The 19,572-nt window shown below is 45.4% G+C and overlaps 1 protein-coding gene across 1 annotated transcript; it reads right to left on the reverse strand.

The window, feature by feature from the left end:
• Positions 1-3,809: 3,809 nt before the first annotated feature.
• Positions 3,810-15,320, reverse strand: LOC126524615 (sulfotransferase ssu-1-like). The gene is made up of 2 exons (XM_050172914.3): positions 14,860-15,320; positions 3,810-5,245 (listed from the first exon to the last, which is right to left on the reverse strand). Exon 2 carries the CDS (start codon positions 5,185-5,187, stop codon positions 4,237-4,239), a length of 951 nt encoding a protein of 316 aa, XP_050028871.1. The 5' UTR covers positions 5,188-5,245; positions 14,860-15,320; the 3' UTR covers positions 3,810-4,236.
• Between the last annotated feature and the right edge of the window lie 4,252 nt (positions 15,321-19,572).

Raw genomic sequence — 19,572 nt, forward strand, 5'->3', positions numbered from 1 at the left:
ATCGAACATTACGATTACGGGCGTTGTATTGCCTGCGCGAAGTAAAATCGAAGAGCGTGGTGCTGAGTGTTCGCGACGCTATTGCGACGCTATTTCAGACCCTACACGGTCATCCGACGTATTGGTGCACTGGACTATGAGGTCGTGCCAGACGGCATTTCGTATTCACAGTGGCGCCGCGCACGATCTGAAGTGGTCCGCGTGGTGCGTCTTAAACCCTTTTACGGACGCTGACGAACTTTCCTCATTTTGTTGTTTTCTTTGCTGCGATCGCGAGTGCTTCTTTATTACTTTCGTTTGCAGCATCGAGTCGATGCTTTTTAAGAGGGGGGTATTGACACGTGCCCTTGTCTTTATCGGGCGACATGTTTCACCGCCTAACAAATGTTATCGCGCAGCGCAGGACGCGCCTGCATGTATCGGAAGTTTCTGGAATGTTATCGATGCTTCTATCCGCTGTCTGTTGTCGCCGAACCTTGTGTAATCTGATTGCATGTATGCGCGACGCGAATGGCGTAGAACTTTGTGGAAGGCATGCGGGTCCTAGAGATTGCTCTGGAACGTTCGACGACCGGTCTATAAAAGCCGACGCGCTTGACTCTATGATCAGAATTTCGACCATCGCCGACAGTGTTCGCCGTTATCGTTCTGCTATAAGTGTAGCCTGTTTTGTGGGCACAGGTTCGCCCTATAAAAGTTAATTTTGTCGTTCACAGTATTGCTACTGTGTTCTTCAACGTCACCACCACGTGACAATATATATATATATATATATATATATATATATATATATATATATATATATATATATATATATATATATATATATATATATATATATATATATATATATATATATATATCCTTCACTCACATCCGTTCATTCTTAATTGTAAGGACAGATTTGAACTTTTCGCTTTTGCATTTTGTTAGCGCAAGCTACTGGTGACTGTCCCGTCATTTACCGTTATTGCACTGTGCGCTGGGGAGGACGGATTATGTAGCGGCGCCAGTATCGGACGCGCTTGATGGCCGGAAAAGAAGAGGTTGATAGGCCGGGCACGAGCTATAGAAAAAGAACTCTCCATGCTGCCGAACCCGAACGACGGCATGCTACTCTGCTGGCCAGCCGCCACGGTTAAGTATAAGCCCCATGCAAGCGATCTTGCACGCGACAGCGACAAGCGACGCGATGGAGATGGCTGTCGCGTTCGCTCGTCGCCTACAAGTTGCACCCCATGCGAGCGATGACTTCGAGCGACGTCTCCCCAGTGTTGCCGGTATGAGAGCAGCAATATACGCGCCGAAACTAGCGTGACGCGTGCTTTATAAACTTAAGTTGATGTATTTTACTGTAAAAAGCAGCATAAGATATTTCTGAAAGTCTTGCAGTAGGTTCTTATCCTTGCACCTATAAAAATTCAATCGTTTGCTCGTTCCGTGCGACAATCGGAAGTACTGGAGTTATGTACATCCAGTTCCGGCTTTGCGCTATTGGCTAGTCGCTCATAGCACTTCTGGGCGACGAGCGACGAATTCTACATTTGCAAAACCGAGCGATCGCGCGACAAGACCGAGCGATCTGTTCAAGCGACGGCCCGATCCGTCGCGCGAACCCGTCGCTCGTCGCTGTCGCGCACGAAATCGCGCTAATGGGGTTTAGCCTTTAATCGCCGCCGGTCACGATAAGTATACACGGCCCGCACCGACTGGCCGACTACAATGGGGGAACCGTAAGTGATTGGGCTTTCTCTTACGACGCTGCCATGGCAGGATGGCCGACACTTCCGTTCAACCCGCCAGTTCGTCGGTTTCAGTGTGATGATGTCGTCGGCTGGTTCGTCAAGCTAGAGCCTTCCACGGCCGATAACCTCATCGCCATAGGGCCCTTCAAATATGCGGTTCTTGAGTATGTTCCTATACTTCACGTAGCCTTGGACAACCTAAGAAGAAGCGCTATTTCCCGCTCTCCAGAGAGAACTATGTGTGACACCGTGAGTTCATAGTCAGTGGAAGCAGGGGCTAAGTTAGCGCGCACATGTGGGCTATATTTGTAGTTTCTGGCTCAGTTTCTGGCTTAATTATGAGTTTTGTGAATGAATACTGAATCTTCGTTTTCTTCCTATTATGATGCCTTGCAAGAGCTTCAAAGTAAGTTTCCCCGCTATCCTCAGTGTATTAAAGTCGCCTTGCTTATATTTGGCCAATCTGGTGGGCAGTTCACATTGTGTGGGCTAATCATGGCTTTTATGGGTTGCTTTATTCATTTTTTGCGACTTTTAAAAGTAATTACCCGTGCAAGAGGAAACGCTTTGAAGTAGTTCTAACTCAAGTGAATTTGTCTCTCCAATGTACCGAGTATTTTTGCGAAACCGGAGGCATGTGAATGCATTTTTTTTCGAACCCGTTTGAATGCAGATGAGTCTGTTCACAAAGCTCTAAAGTGGTTCGAACTGTTATAACCAAAACCCAAGATGCTTGGGTTCGACATACTGGTGTCTAGTCAGGGCTGTCACTTGTCCGCATCTTGAGCGCGCGCTTGCCCTCCGAAGACCTGTGCTCATGCGCACGTAGTTTCAGGCTTCGCCATTTTCTGCAGCGCTAAGGCGCGGCTACTCCGAACATAAAAGCAGCGAAGAGACACATTGCGTGTAATATTTAAAATGCGTCGGCAGAAATAACTTTTCTGAACTTGGTCGCCACTGACAGCCGCGTTAGACATGAAAGATAGCTGAGCTATTCTGTTCTCAGATAGCCTCGCGTCGGATATGGGGGTATTTCAAATCTCCCTATCAACCCTACATGCATGCAGTTATTTCTTGAAAACCCACATTTTACTGCGGAGCCGAAACAGGCGAAGCCGTTTTAAGATACCAATAAATAAAATAATGGTTTGTTTTACTTCTTCTCGCGAGACTGCTTGTTTTCGGGTTTTGGAGGAAAGGACTTGTTAGCCGTTAAAACAGGCACACGGGTCGATATGTGTTTACATTGCAGCGGAGTACTGCAACGATGTCTGAGGTGGTTCCTTGCCCTCCGGTTGAGTATATGACTTAAAATTATTGCTAAGTTTTGGAAAGGTAGCAACGTTTCGAACTAACAGGTTGAGCGTTTGATTGACCAGCATACCTAAAATTCGGATAACAACGCCCACAGCACTACGCGATGCCACTGGGAGTGAAACTATATAAGGCATTCCTCGGTGCGGACACCATTTTTCATATGCGTTGCACGGATTTCCACAAGACCTTACTCGTTTGGCATTGCCACAATCACATCAATAAATTTTTGGTATGTGCATGCACCTTAAATTATGACTGTGAATACAGCGACGTGTTTTGTGGCTCTCGTGCAATTTTCGTGGAATTTCTCTTTAGTTTTAGGTATTTCACTTGGCTTTACGGAACTGAGAATTCACGGTAGCTTTTCGCTATGTGAAATATCAGGTATTTGGCATTTTACAGCTACGAGTGTAGAAAGCGCAATTACAAGAACATTATTGACATTGTACAAAGGCGCTAATACACTTAAAGCTCTGTACGCGCAGTACCTTTGGTATAACCAGAGCCCCCCTAAGGTTCATTGTGCGCTGTCCATTAGTTCTTTCTGTAAATTTCCGCCGTCTATTTGCGCGGAAGCATTCGTGCAGATTTTGCGAGGACCATCCAATAAAAACCCTACTTAGAGCAAATACGCTGTAAGGGCCGGAAAAGCTGTCTCATGTGGTCCTTTTATAACTGGCTATGACCCTCCCTCAGGCTTTACCTATCTATGTAGACCCTTGTCTGCGCGCTGGTGCTGCGAGAAAGTGCCAGGGGCATGAAAATGAAGTTTATTGCATGGGTCATGTAGCTACCTTGCACTGTGGTGAAGAAATGCGGTGCAGTGAGGTGGCCGTGTTGCTTGTGAAATGTAGCGCTTCACCGCCATATTGCGACAACTTGTGACATCTTGTGACTCGAGAAGGCGGTTGTTCCTGTTGACTTCCACTCAAATAGTTGCTGGTGAAGATAAGCCTACGGAAGAGGTTGACAAGACAAACCACCAGTATGAGCATGGCTACCAGATGTTCCGTTTCGAAAAGATGCAACTGGACGTGCCTATCTCGAGCCATCGTTCTTCTGGCGTATACCGAGTTCGTGCCATGCCATAAATTTCATTCTCTGGAGTGGCAGTTTAGTACCTAGACACCATCGTCCGCATTCGGAAAAGATAAGATTCGCCTGTTGCTAATCTTCATCCGAGAGAGGCTGCAATTGTTTCTTCTCGGATGTCTTTCCACAGTTCCATGAATTGCGCGCCGCGACCCCTGTCTAGAATCTTCGACTCCACGCGGCGCAGTTGCTCGGGCGAGAAATGTGACTTCCAGTCTCCCGGCTTACCATTCCGAACTAGGCGGTACTTCCTGAGGTCACCTCCGTAAGCTGACTTGTAAGGTATAGTGGTTTCGGTTCGTCGCGTCTTCCACGCAGGATCCACACCCTGAACGTCCAACACGAGCACGTTTTGCATGTACTCGGCCGTCATTCTATCGAGAAGAGTTCGCAGAAGGTCCTCGTCACCTTCCAGGCGCTTGCCATACCGGTCGCCGAGGAAGTAGGCCAGCCTGAGTGCCGCCCCACGAGTGTCCTTCTTGAGATCTTCGTACGTCAAGAAAAGCACGTTGGGCTCGTTCCTAAGCGCGTAACCGGACGCGACATGGTCGAAGTAGTCGCCATAGCCAAAGTCTCCGCGCATGAAGGCGTCGAAGAACTCTTCGAATGTGCCGTCCCGGAACTTGAACATGCTCAGTGACGTCGCCATGTGGTAGAATGAGACACAGGTGTCCCAAGGATTGCGGGCCACGTACACATACTTGGCTTCAGGATTCATCGTGTCCTTGGTGAGAGGTTCGTGAGTGGTGAACAGCCTCACAGGCAGGGGTGAGTGCCAGCCTTCGGTCTCCATGCGGCCGATGAAGCGAACATTGCGCAGGAATTCAGTGTGATTGGGCACGGGATCACCCTCTTTGAGAATGAGTTCGAGAGTGTACATGACCCAATGTGTGCCCGCCTTGGGATACGTGCACTGAACCAAATCTCCTTTCACCGCACAAAAGTTCAGGCTATTTCTGAAGAGCTCTGGTTCCAGACCTGGGCATCGCGGCACGCCATCGATGATCTGGCAATACGGTTTCTTAGGCGCCATGACACAGGAAGATGTGATGACGACGGGCTCTCTCGAGTGCCAGAAGGCTTTTTCTGGGCTGCAAAAAAAAAAAAAGAAAGGAAGCAAAGGCTGCATGAGGAAAATGTAACCGAATCATATTTACAAGAAAAACATCCCTCATGTTGTGACAAAGCTGCCGTAAACTTTCAGCGTAGGAACTGTTAGACTTCCGGTATATAGCGGGAAAACGTGTGCAGAAATTCACCTTGCTTACCATCTGTCTTTATTTCCTGCTAAAATGCCAGAGAAAGTATCTGAATTAGCTACACGTGTTTATTGCGGAAACGGCACCCTTCATTTAAGACATTAGAAGCTTTTTCTACTACAATCTAAGCAATATTGGTACAACAGCTTGACCACACCGAGCGTGAAATTGATTTAGTCAAATTCAAGGGGTTACGGGCAGCGAAATGTAAGTATCAGGAGGTAATATTTTAGTCGACAAGGCTCACGTTTTTGTTACTGTCTAACCACGTAGACAGGCACCTTCCAACCTTTCTCAATATCTGACGCAATTGTTGGAGAAATTCAGCGGGTTCTCGCTGAAGTTCAAAAATTATTGAGCCTGAAGATTCGTATACCCTTTCAAATCGCGATTGAAATTACTGGCATACATGGACTCCTTGTAAATCACACTGGGTCGTTTCTAAAAAAGAAAATTATTTGTTAGTCACGCTTAGTCGGCGGCACCCAGTCAACATAGTCTTATTCATCAATATGACGGCCTGATATCAACATCAGTAAGTGATGATATATCCGCCTTCAATAACATGCACTCCTTACCGGCGCCACTATCGCCTCCGGAGCCCAAGAATAAGCAGACGGCTCAGTGGCAGGTAGCGCGAGATAGAACATGCTGGTGCTCGAATTGAGCGGCAGCGCTGTCGGCCGCTCCCGAGATCTCGCGGCCTAAATAAGCCGTGGCCACGGGGGCCTACTCCTCCGCGCCGCCTCCCACAAATTGACACCGGATGACGGCACCCAGCCATGCTTCCGACAACGCACTCTAGGGCGCAAACACAGAACAGGACCGCACCCTGCCTTTCCTTGCAGTATGTACTTTCCTACCCCAATACGTTGCCAAAAATAATTCTAATAGGGGAACAAAGTCGAATCGATGAACACCTTCCATTAAAACTTGCGCCGACTCAGTAGAGAGATTACAAAAAAAGTATTTTAAATGTTCATCGAAGTTCGCAGGCAATTCTCTAGCATTGCAAAAATAAAGAAAGAAAATATGGCGTATCTGTGGCGTTGTTCGAGATTACAAGTGAATTAGGCCAGAATAAATTTTTTTTTCGCCATTCGTATCCTAGTGTCTATTTGTTGCGCATGGTACAAGACACGCATCTTCACGCGCTCAGAGTTGTTCTCGCTTTGTTTTTTTTTATGTACATGAATATCATTTCGTTTAACCTCTTCCGTGCTCGGGTCTCTTTTCCTTTCATTCACACCCATTCTCTAACTCTACTGATACATTCGACTGGTCTTTTGAGCGCACTTTCACAGCGGTGCTATGGTCGTGTAAAACTGAAAACGAATATTACACAAACTTTAGTAGCATTATTAAGGCAAGGCTGAAAGCTGGGCTAGACCGTATGGATCTATTCTGAACAACAAAACGGCGTGGAAAACAAGTGTACAAAGAAAAAAAGTAGTCAAGTTGTCGGCTACGTTTCTTTTCCCAGTGTTTCTTGCGCTGATTTGTTATTAAGTATACGGTATTCGAACTTTGTTAACCATAGAGGAGCGTACTAATTGTCACGATTAATATTAATTACTTTGATGAAAGATCTTCGAAGCTTCGTTAGAGCTCTTGTAAACGACCAGTGGAATGCTCTATAACAAAATTCCAGTTATCCGCTCTGTGAACCACATAGCTACCCAGGTTGATTAATTTTTCGTAATCTGAACAGACTATCCGTTAGCCCCGTTTGCTTAAGTCACACTTTTCCTGATTTCTAACACTATGCAGTCTATCATTTTCCGTTTCATCGCTTGATATGCGGTCCTTCGCTACCACTCAAGCTTCCTTACCTTCGAAGAATGCGGCTTTAATGGAACCCAATGAATGCAGATTTCTGCTTTCACGAATAACTGCAGGCTGCCAGTCAAAACGTAGGAGTGCCTGCCGCGTAACCTATAACCTATTCTTAGATCCTAGAAATTTACTTATAACGAAATTCTCAGGATTAAAACATACAATTCTGGGTTTTTACGTGCCAAAGCCACGATATAGTAATGAGGCACACCGTAGTGGGCAACAAAAGCTAGTCTAGTAACGTTGGTAGTGGGGGACTCCAGAATGATTTTCACCATCTGCGATTGTTTACCGTGCTCTCAATGCACAACACAGGACGTTTTTGCATGTCGCCGCCATTCAAATGCATCAGCCGTAGCCTGGTTTCAATCCCGCGCCCTCGGCCGTAGCAGCTCAACGCCAAAGCATACTAACGTTTAGCCGCCGTGGTCATCATCATCAGCCTATATTATGTCTACTGCAGGACGAAGGCGATCTCCTTGCAATCTCCAATTACCCATGTCCTGCGCCAACCGATTGCAACTAGCGCCCGCGAATTCGCTAGTTTCATCGCTCCGCCTAGTCTTCAGCCGTCCTCCACTGCGCTTCCCTTCTCTCAGCACCCATTCTGTAACCGTAATGGTCCACCGCTTATCTAACCTACGCGTTACATGACTGCCCTGCTCCATTTCTTTCTCTTCATGTCAATTAGAATATCGGCTCTACCCGTTTGCTCTCCGATCCACACCGGTGTCTTTCTGTCTCCAAATGTTACGTATAACATACTTCGTTCCATCGCTCTTTGCACGGTCCTTAACTTGTTCTCAAGCTTCTTTGTCAGTCTCCAAGTTTCTGCGGCGTATTTTAGCACGGGTAAAATGCATTGATTGTAAAGCTTTCTTTTCAATGATAATAGCAAGCTTCCAGTCAGGATCTGACAATGTCTGCCATGTTCGCTCCACCCTATTGTTATTCTTCTGTAAATTTCTTTCTCACAATCAGAGTTCTCTTTGAGTAATTGACCTAGGTAAACGTACTCCTTCATACACACTAGAAGCTGACTGACGTTCCTTAACTCTTGTTCATTTGCCCGGCTATTCATCATTATCTTTATCTTCTGTACATTGATCTTCAACCCCACTATTACATTTTCTCTGTTAAGGTCCTCAATCATTTGTTGCAACTCGTCCCCAGTGTTGCTGAACAGGACAATGTCATGTGAAAATCGAAGGTTGCTGAGATATTTGCCGTTGATCCTCAATCCTAAGCCTTTCCTGGTTAATAGCTTGAACACTTCTTCCAAGCACGCAGTGAATAGCGTTGGAGAGAGTGTGTCTCCTTGTCTGACTCCTTTATAGGTAGCTTCCTATTTTTCTTGTGGAGACTTAAGGTAGGTGTGGAATCTCTGTAGACATTTTCCAAGATATTTACGTAAGCCTCCTGTACTCCATTACGTAATGCCTCTATGACTGCTGGTATGTCTATTGAATCAAATGCCTTTTCGTAATGTATGAAGACCATATAAAGAGGCTTGTACTCTGCGGATTTCTCGATTACCTGATTGATGACATGGATGTTATCTATTGCATAGTATCCCTTCCTGAAACCAACCTGATCCCTTGGTTGACTGAAGTCTAGTGTTGACATTATTCTATTGGAGATTATCTTGGTGAATATTTTATATAGTAGTGGAAGTAAGCTAATGGGCCTATAATTTTTCAATTCTTCGGCGACTCCCTTTTTGTGGCTTAGTATAACGTTGACATTCTTCCAGTTCTCTGGTACCCTTGAAGTCGTGAGACCTTTCGTACTAAGGGCCGCAACGATTTCAAGCATGATGTTTCCTCCATCCTTGATTGACTATTATTCCATCTTTTCCTGCCACTTCCCCTGTTTCATGTCTTGCAAGACCCTTCTATCTTCATCACTAGTTATAGAAGAAGCCTCTGTAACCTGTTCAATAATACTTCGAATGGAGGCACCGTGGCTGCTATTGTTATTGCACAGGACAGTATAAAATTCTTCCGCTGCTTTTACTATATCTTTGAAATTACCCTGCTGTTCTTTCAGTGCATACACCTTGGCTTGTCCTATGCCAACTTTCCTTCTCAGTGATTTTATGCTTCGTCCATTTTTTACTGCTTCCTCAGTGTTTCTCACGTTATAATTTTCGAATATTCCATGTTTTCTCCTTGTTGATCAGTTTTGACGGTTCCGATAATTTTATCTGATATCTCGGGTCGGACACTTTCATTCTTTGTCGTTTCTTTATTAGGTCCTTTGTTAATTGGGAGAGTTTGCCTACTGGCTGCCTTGGTGCCTTACCTCCCACTTCAATGCTGCTTCGGAAGCAAGCCTAGTTACGATTTTATTCATTACCTCTATGTTATCTTCATCTCTCTGTTGTAAGGCTGCATCGGCTAACTTTCCCAAATTAGGTGATGCTGGGAAATTGGGAATTTAGGAGGTACATGATGAAATCAGTTGACACGTAACAATGGTAATTGGAAACAAATTAGGTTGACGATTATGGCGACTAATCAATGTATGTCTGCTTTTTTATCCAGATTATATGTTTTTTGAAGGTAGCGCGCATTTCTTCTGTCTAGTGCTTTGTTCGTCATCGTGTCATGACTCTTGCTAACTTCTTTGCGCTGTCTTAGTTGGCTACCATCAGTGGTGGAAGATCTCATGTTAGTTCAACGTAAAAATCGAACTCGCTTATAAAAAATAGGCTTACGCGCTAAAGATAATGAACCGCCACCGACAAAAACCGCACGTGACATCACTGCACTAACCCTTTAAAACTAACTGGCGAGGATGACGAGGCCGCCTTTGACGAAGATAGGTCCTGCTATCGAAGCGTTGGCCAGTCATTCTGAGGCACTTCATCCCTGTTTACAAGCTTTATATCACAGTGATCTATTCGATCTGTCAGCCCATTTCTTGATTTTGGACTTGATGTATTATGTAATTCGATATACCCCATGTCACCTCTAGCGAACTTGAACGAACTTTTGTATGCGTTTCTTACATGAGAATTTATAACATATAATAGAGAAAGAAAAACAAGGAAGGAGTACGTTGATTGAAAGTAGGCAGTAGGCAGATTGATAGCAGGCAGTAACTTTTTTTTTGCCTGTGCCTTAAAATGTATCACAACGTCGCTAAGAATGAATTTTTCGATGCGTTAGATAGTGTGTACCTGCTCAACTTAGCTAGAAAAAAAATACGACAAAAAAAGGCAATCAATAAAAACTACTCTGAACGCTGCGTTCACGGCATGCAAGCGGCTTTATGACTCTGGCAGCGCACCCACCGAATTCGATATATCCATTGCCCAGTGCATTATGAAGGAGTTATGTTAAATGAGCATCGGTCAGTAACCTTCGCGTGTTAGATACCTAGAAACGTACCTATGTCCGCATATTAGGGATTGACTGTATACTTGAGAATGTCACTAATGCGTTGCATTATCACTTGCCGTTTTTAGCATTTGATTTTATAATTTGGCGGTCGGAATGGCTGGTCTCTCAACATCACGGGCGGTGATAGCTTAACGGCGGTCAATCGGTATGTTGTTTCTTCCCTAATACACTCGCGAAACAATGTTATGCTGTTTATTCTATACCTTTTCATTGTCATCCGCTGAACGGCCGAGAAAGGTTTGGTCAACATATTTAAAGAAATGCAGCGGTCAACCCTCACGTACTAATAAATACTTTCATACCTCCGGCGTACTTAAACAATTGTGAGGAGCGTCCAATAAATTTATTCTTTTTCCTCACATCTTCAGTCCTTCGTTACTTTGTTGGGCACATGTTTCATCGACGTTGCTGCTGCCTATTTTATTTATCTGTTTGCGTGCTTATTTACTAGCATGTTCGATATTTACTTCGTACAAATATTTTTATAGGCAAAGCCTTTCTCGCGTTTGTCTTTATTGTGAATGTCATTCAAAAAGCAGTGCTGACTCTTCTTCCTGTCCTCCGCGAGAAGCCTCCTCCAATCAATTGGCGCATATTCGTAGAGGGCTTTGCACGTTCTTTCTGCGATGCCCTTTGTTACACACACTGTTGGCTGACAGTGAATAATCAGTTAGCCCGACTTGCCACCCTGTTCCCTTTCAAGCTATTTTTTACATTTCGAAGGGAACTTAAGAACAATACTAACAGGTTCCTGCAAAATGTTTGACGAAAGGTGTCGAAAGTCTCCAGTACTAAAGGGCGTCTCCTCAGGATTGTACAGGTATAAAGGTTTGAATGCACCTTTTCTGAGTGGAGACTTATGCAACCAAACAGCACCGTTGCCACGCCCTCCTGGAATAACCACATTTTCGTCATTTTGATAACGCTTGAAGGCGTGCAGTCGACGCCAGTAAGATTGATATCTGCATTTCCTCGCCTACTGTGTTTCAATTTCAGCATGGACCCCAAGATGAGGTACCAGGACCCGATCTTGCAGGAAATGCTATCGGGGCTTTGCTATCATTCTCCGCGAACAGATGCTGCCACCTTGCTGTCGGTGAAAGCAATTCTTTGGTTTTGCTTTAGCCGTGACGTGTAAAGGAAGCACGAGCACGTCAAAATTGGATTTAACCGCTCTTTGTGCGCGTGCGTGAGGAGCAGTGGTTACGACAATGAAATGTGGAACTTTCGGTCCCGGAGATTTGTCTTCGCCAAGGTACTAGGAGGGAGAACGGTGTTTGCTCCGTTCGTCCCTATCCGAGCTGGAAGCACAGAATCGACAGAATGCGTGACTGCCACGTCGAGGACGCCGTGTCCGAGGCGAGTTTGTTGCGTTTTGTTGCGATGGTAGCGTATTAAATTTTGATAGTCGCAGGGGGATACGTTTGGAAGTGAGGTGTCTTTCGCATGACTTTAATGGCAAAGCATTACATTGTGCCGATGCAATGTACATTGTGTCGATCAGCGTAGCGCACACTTCAGGAGATTCGCGCGGAAACGGAAACAGTTTATGAGTTGCACTGTTTGTATGTCAAAGTAAGAAAACTGAACGTGGCTAAGCCCTTAAATAGCCGTAGATCATTGTGACTGCTGTACAGCAACATTGGCGAAGCATTAGCCGCGCCGACGCTTCGATGAATTGAAACATATTTCGGCAAGGTTCTGACTGGTGTTGTAGAAGTCGCGGGGCGCAGTTTTTGGTTGCTGGATGTAGGTCAAACAAACTTTCTCAAGCCTGTGGCGCTTGTACTGAGTCATTCACGCCGGATCATTCCTCTCTCGCGCCTTAAGGCGCGATAGCTTCAGTATAACATCACTGCTTTCCCCGGGGGAGCAGTGGAGTCGTACCGGGCCTGCTTTCCTGGAGAGGTGCCTTCGTTCGTGCCAGGCTTTTCGTACGCTACTCTCTCTGACCTTTCGCGAGCATTTTTAATTATCCACTTTGAGGTAAATAAATGTTCTGCAAAAACATGTGCAATAATCAGTAGGCGTAATTCCCGGTGTTAGCGAAACGGAAGCAAAGCAGGTATGTGCGACATACCTTTAGACACAGCGTTATTATAATCTCAGGTTTTCCCGAGGCCTCCTTTTGCCGGTTACATGTGCCCTCCTGGAGCAGTACGTGTAAAAACAATATATCGTCGCGATGAGAAAAGCACCAAGCAACGAAAAATCGCCCCGCGACTTCAACACCAGTGAAAACATTGCCCGCCCGCTCAACGACACAATGAACAATGCCTTGGCACAATGTAATGCTTTGCCATTAAATTCATCCGAGACTCTTTTGCAAACGTATTCGCCGCGACTATCAGAATTTAACGTGCTACCGTTGCAAGAAAACGCAGCAAACTCACCTAGGACACGGCTCCATCGCCACTACAGCCACGCATTCTTTCGCTTTAACTCGGCTAGGAACGAACAGAGCAAAGAACGTTCTCTCCCGCAGTACCTAGCCAAAGAGAAACCTCGAGAACAGGAATTCCCCACATTTCTCTCTCGCAAACCGTTGCTCCTCACGCATGCACAGAAAGAGCGGTTAAATCCAATTTTGATGTGCCCGTCAGCAACCAGGCCAATGGTCAGGGCACTTATGAGAGCTCAACAGTACGTAAGTAGTAAGCGGTGGGGATGAGAGAAGGGTGAGGGAAAGATTAAAACACAAATTAAAGTATTATAGGCAGTTCTCGCATGGCCATACAGCCACGGTCTTCAAAACGAAAGTTCACGCTACTTCATGCGATTAGAGGAATAAGAGTTGGGTCAGACGATGTTCGTAGCATTGCCCAGCATCCAAACTTGTTCATTTACCCCGTTCAAAAACGTTGCGGGCTCGCGTTAAACAACACATGCTTACTGGCCGATTGGCCGCGAGCGTACGATTTTTCACAACAGAGACCACGATTCGAAGAGCGAACCGCGGGAACTGGCGTCACTGCATCGCGCTAGCTTCATTCATACCATTGGCCTATCGAAACGCTCAATAACATAGCGAGTGAATGGATTTTCTGGTTTTACGTGCCAAAACGACGACTTGATTGTGAGGCACGCCATAGTGGGGGACTCCGGATTAATTTTGACCACCTGGGGATCTTTAACGGGCCCCCTACCCACGAGTCACGGGCATTTTGGTATTTCACCCCCATCGACATACGGCCGCCGCAGCCAGAATTCAATCCCGCGACCTCACGCTTAGCAGCTCAACACCATAGACGCCAAGCCACCACGACGGGTGACGAAAACAGCGAGCAGCAAAATCTAACAAAGAGAGAGAGATAACACAGCACTTACACTCTAAAGACATCCCAAGAGCTCATGAAGTGTCAGTATATTTTAAAGCCCCGCGCTATCGATCGAAAATTTGTCAATACAAGCCGCACAAGCCAAGCGCAAAACATTGCTACATCGAAGCGCCATCTCTAACGTGGCGAATGAATCAAGACATGAAAACGTATGGCCTCCGAGATAGAAAAAAAAAAGCGCCAGCGTGTTTCACTCTTTTTACTCTCGGCGGCAGTGAATGCGCCTTCTCTTTTGAGGACGCAATGCATATTAATGGCGAATTCGGCGAATCCCACCGGCGCTCCCTGGGGCGACGATGATTGGATAAAACGGCGCATTGGGGCGCCCAATTGCGCACCGGTGCGATTTGCCGAATTCGCCATAAATTTTACTTCCCGAGCGATGATTACAACGCTGCGGTGGCCGCGCAAGGTGGCTTCTGGGGTTCGGGCTGAGGAGAGCGGGCTGCAACCTGGGGTGCACTAGAAATGCTGCAGAACTAACCGAGGAAGCCGGTTAATCGGGACTATTTATACAATTCATATACCAAACAGGCAGACGCGACGGTTTACGAGCGTAACGCCCAAAAGCTGAGAAACTGCATAGGATCTCACGCACGTGATGTTAAACGCCACTGGCAGCGTCAGCGAGGTAGGTACCGTTCCCTTTCGTTGCTCGTATTACGTGCTTGCGCTTCCGATGAATGCGTTGTAAGTTTCACCCGGTGAACGCTGGTATACGTGGTTTGATAGTCGATCCGTAAGTCACCAATCGGAAGTTGAGGTTAATACAGCTGAAATAAATAAATGAAAGCCGCGCATAGACTATGAATTACCACTGGCTCAACACGGCTGACAAGAAAATGCCGCAGCTTCAAGTACTTACGTGATTGAACGTAACACGCTCACTCAGAGGGAAGCGTGCGTTTCAGGGGCAGCGAAGTGAACCACGGCGCAGCGACTGGAAGCAGGGATTCACGGCGCGCACCAAAACGACTCGCGTACTCGCGAATCGCGTGCAAGCCCAGAGGCGGTACAACGCACGACGCCAGCCGCGGCAACACGCACCGCGGAACAACGAGGAAACGCCGACTGGGGACGGGTTTGCCTGCTCCCCGACCTTCGGAAGGAACTGTGACGTCGAGCCAATAAAGCAAACAACCGCCGCACTCAAAACGCGACGACGAGCGAGGAGAGGCACTTATCGCCTTCGCGTTTGTGTGGATGGTACAGGAGTTTGCAGTGCGAGTGCCGGCCTCTTTAGCGTGATTCAAGGGACCCCAGTTTCCTGGGATCGCAAGGAAATCGAAAGTGATAGGACGAAAAAAAAAAAAAAAACGATACGGCGTACATGCAGATATGCTGCGGAGTTGACGACTGATAGGTATGGCAGTTCACGAGTTCGGGAAGAGGGCTCGACTCACTGCAGAACTATAGTCGGAACAGTTTTTAAAAAACATATGTTTGTTCCTACTATAAGTAGAAAGTATAAGGCTCCTTCTAGATTACCTTATATGACAAACAATCCATGTTTTCAGACAATTCGCGGCCTCAGGGCCAAACGCTTCTCTCCGACTCGCGTAGCTTTTTTTTTTCCCCAATCCCTCTTTGGGTAATCGGTGAATCAGCGTAAAAACATCTGTACAGATAAATTTGTTTCGTTTTTATCGGTTAGTAGTGCCTTTAAGGATACTGATCCTCTGTTGTGTGTTTACGATAGAGCATATTTGTTTTTCTGTGTCCTACATTGCGTTCCTTCTTGTTCACTAACATGCTTTCTTTTTCCAAGCATTTTCTTATCTCGGAGGAGGCGATGGGCAGATAGCTGTTTGGCCCCTTTCCATTGTCATCGGCCTACTTTTTCTCCCTCGTCTCAGTCTGCTGAGTTTTGAGCTTCCTTGAACTCTTCGGCGCTCTTTTTTCTATCTCAAGTACGTTGCTCTTCTATATTTAGTTGTTTTCTGTTGTCCTGGAAAGGATGGCGACCTCAACAAATGAAATAAGTCGTATCTCGAGCATGATTCACATGTATAGTCAGGTATAGTTTGTAAAGCAGAAACAGCTTTCGCTACACCGCTCCAGGACCGATGTTAAGCACATTCGCTGCATTCCAAAAAAGAGGGGGGGGGGGGTACGAAATTCTCCTGCACAATTGGCGCGACTGAAGCACATTCGCGGTTCGTAGGTGGGGCGGGAATGGGCGGACACCGTACTAATGTTGGGCACGGATTTGGAAGTCTTGTTTATACTTGATGGGATACTGTTATGAATGGTCTGGTTGTACGATAGGGACCCTACTCCATGCATGAGGCGACGCAAGTGCAGGCTTAGAGGGCCATGTATTTCTGTGTTTTGCTAGTATTATTTATTTATTTATTTATTTATTTTGTATTTATATACCCATAGCGCCAGGAAGGCATTAGGCGGGGGAGGGAGAAGGGAGCCTGTTTACTATTGGCAAGGCAATCACCGTAACCTCAGCACAAATTCTCTCGAAATGCACTTGAACATGTAGAGTTCAACATGAGCCAACAAGTAATATGGGAAATAATAAAATTAAGCGGAAAAATTGGTTCCAACTTCGTCCAAATGAAGCAGAGAACGTGCAATCATTTCAGTATGGCAAATTAAACATGATTACGTAAAACACTGATAGCCTATATTAACACCGTATTTCCATCTCTTGTTCTAGAAAAAGAAATGACATCGTAAACAGGCTCTCAATGAGTGTTTCTCAAACTGCGGATCATGAACCCAAAATGGGCCGTGAGCCTTTTTCTGGCCGTCATGCAGGGTCAATCCATTACTGTTACCCACGACGTCAATGCCTCTTACCAACCTTTGACATCGAACTTCAAGCTATCCTGTTCCGTCTTAGCACTCCTTCGTTTATTATTGCGAGGCGACGAAATTGGACTCGCCGTGGTTGCTTAGCGGCTAAGGTGTTTGGCTGCTGAGCACGAGGTCGCGGGATCGAACCCCGGCCACGGTGACCGCATTTCGATGGGGGCTAAATACGAAAACACCCGTGTGCTTAGATTTAGGTGCACCTTAAGAAACCCAGGTGGTCGAAATTTCCGGAGTGCCCCACTACGAAATGCCTCACAATCAAATCTTAGTCTTGGCTCGTAAAACCCCATAATTTCATTAATTAAACGATCAAATTTTTCCTGGGAGGTAGCCGAATAAATGCTATCGCATTTAATGCCCAGGCCTCAAGGGCTAAACCGCATCCTTCTCATCAAAATACCCGATTAAATCCATCTTTGTTAAAAGAATATTAACATGCATTTTGGTAGCTTTTTCAGTTGCGGTTAATGTATTTAAATAAATTAAGATGTTAAAGGTATCGATCTCACTGAAAATAAATTAAAATTTGACAAGACTTACAAAAGAGGGGGAGGGGGGGTCATAGTATGTTTGGTACTGCTAAAAGAGGTCACGTACAGGAAAACTGAAAAACCCTGCATTAACGAGAAAAAACGATTTCGCCTGCATTAGTACACTAGCTTCCTACAATACCGAGAACACCACTCTCACCACGAGAAGAAGCTTGGTAAGTGCGTAAAGGTTCAAGAAAGGAGACACTGGTAGCGACGCCTTCTTGAAGTTCCCGCACGAGCCTACCATGACGTCACATATTCTGATGGGGTCTGCTCGGGCATAGGTTTAAGTTTCTATAAGGGAAGACATACTACATTGGGTTCTAAAGGACCCACAAATTGAACGCGCAAATTTTGGGACATTTTTACTGAGCTAAAGCGGCCCAAATACGAAAGCGTAGAATCCTTAACGTCACGCTGACGTACCGCTGTGGGGTATTTCGCTCCAAATCACAAAAAGAAAAAGAAAAGCAAGTTCGAGCTTCATTTTCATCGACTAATAATCGACCTCTTATCGCTAAACTTATCTCTAAACTTATCGAGTGTCGAAAGAATGTTTTATCAGTCTAAACTTATTTCGCGTTTCTCTATCGTGTCTCTTTAAGAGGAAGCTTTATCTCAAGGTCGCCTCTCTAAATACATGGGACAGGAGAAATCGATTTTCTCGGCAGGAAATACACAGAATTTCATGAGACTTGTTATATCTGAAACAAAAAGCTACAATCTGGTGACTCTAGGAAGCGAATTTCTTATTTAGACCTGCAATGCTTTGATAAAAATTGTTGAAAATCACAAAATAAAGAAAACGACACTATCAAGTTTACAACTCTAACACAACAATTAAAAATTAGGAACAATTAAAATTCTGTAAAATGATTCTAACAGTACGTATAAAGCGGACAACGTTGATATATTATGCATGGTTCTGAAAGAGATCATTCATATGGCAGTAGGACGTTTCCAAAATTCTTGTCGACATTGCAAGAAATTCACACAAGTTGTAAATTTAGTAGAGCATTTGTAGACTTTGGGTGCTCTAATGGACGCAGCTTACAGAACTGGGTACCTGCGCTTGTTGCAGAATTATAGAATTGTAAACTTATCGCTGCCATAGTTTATCCACATACAGATTTTAAAGAAATATCGTAAAAAATTGAGGGCCTTAAATCAATATTTCGCTTCGTAGAATCTCTGGAATTTCTTTCTGAATTGCAACAAATGTTCCGTCCAGGGGCTTTGCCGTCAAATCATTTCTACGTTTTCCATGTATTTAAATAGACGGCATTGGAGTTAGGCCCTGATCCCGTTCAGTAAATCTGACGAAGTATCTAACTATACATATAAAATATTGATCGATTTAATTATTCCATTCATTGAAAACTATTCTACAGCAGCGATAAGCTGCCAATTCTTCCATTTCAGTTATTTAGCGTACACCGCATATGTTCGGTACACAAGCGTTTCTTGCGTGCCTCTTTGCAGTATACGTAAAGATATTCGACGAGACTTCAACGATACAAAACTAATGCGCTTACGTTTACTATCTTGCGGTAGGGTGTGTGCCGGAATAGATGGCTTACACTCTGTGGTCTCTGATTAGCTCTGGCTTTACACTTCGGAGTACGAGGTCGCCGGTTCGATTACCCACCCCGGCGGCCGCTTTCGGATGAGGAAGGAGTTCGAAAACAACGTATCGTATGCGGCCCTAATATGCTTTCACGAGGCACTGTAAAGAGAAGGTTCGGTGCTTCTTATCCAGTTTTCTTCCACACACCCAATCGTCCGTACTACTATAACTCGGCAAAATACACTTCTCCAGTAATGCGTGTGGGCATACATTACTAGCGCAACCTTTCTTACAGCTCTTATGTTGCCAGAGTCGACGTAGGCATCGTGTAATATAATGCGTAGCGAACAAGATATCACGTGCCTGCGTGGCTAATTCTGCAACAGTGGCATTAGTGCGCTGTGCACCTGGACATATAAGTCGACTGCGACGGAGCTCGCTTTGGGTAAATTGGCCATAAATGAGCCGTGCATACTGTTGAAGCGATTTCGACAGAGCTGTAGAGCTGGTAAGAGTGCAATGTTCTCATGAACACCGTTCAAAAAAAAAAAAAAACATCCACGCAGACGTGGAGTACACTCGGTGGTTTTAGCGTAGAGGTCGTAAACAGGAGCACGCCGCCTCTGTGCGAGATGGGTGCAGCCATATC

Source organism: Dermacentor andersoni, chromosome 3 (genome assembly GCF_023375885.2).
Source record: "Dermacentor andersoni chromosome 3, qqDerAnde1_hic_scaffold, whole genome shotgun sequence".
Classification (NCBI taxonomy): domain Eukaryota; kingdom Metazoa; phylum Arthropoda; class Arachnida; order Ixodida; family Ixodidae; genus Dermacentor; species Dermacentor andersoni.

Excerpts from the sequence above, each read along its gene's own strand:
- LOC126524615 (XM_050172914.3), bottom strand. The coding sequence starts at position 5,187 with ATGGCGCCTAAGAAACCGTATTGCCAGATCATCGATGGCGTGCCGCGA.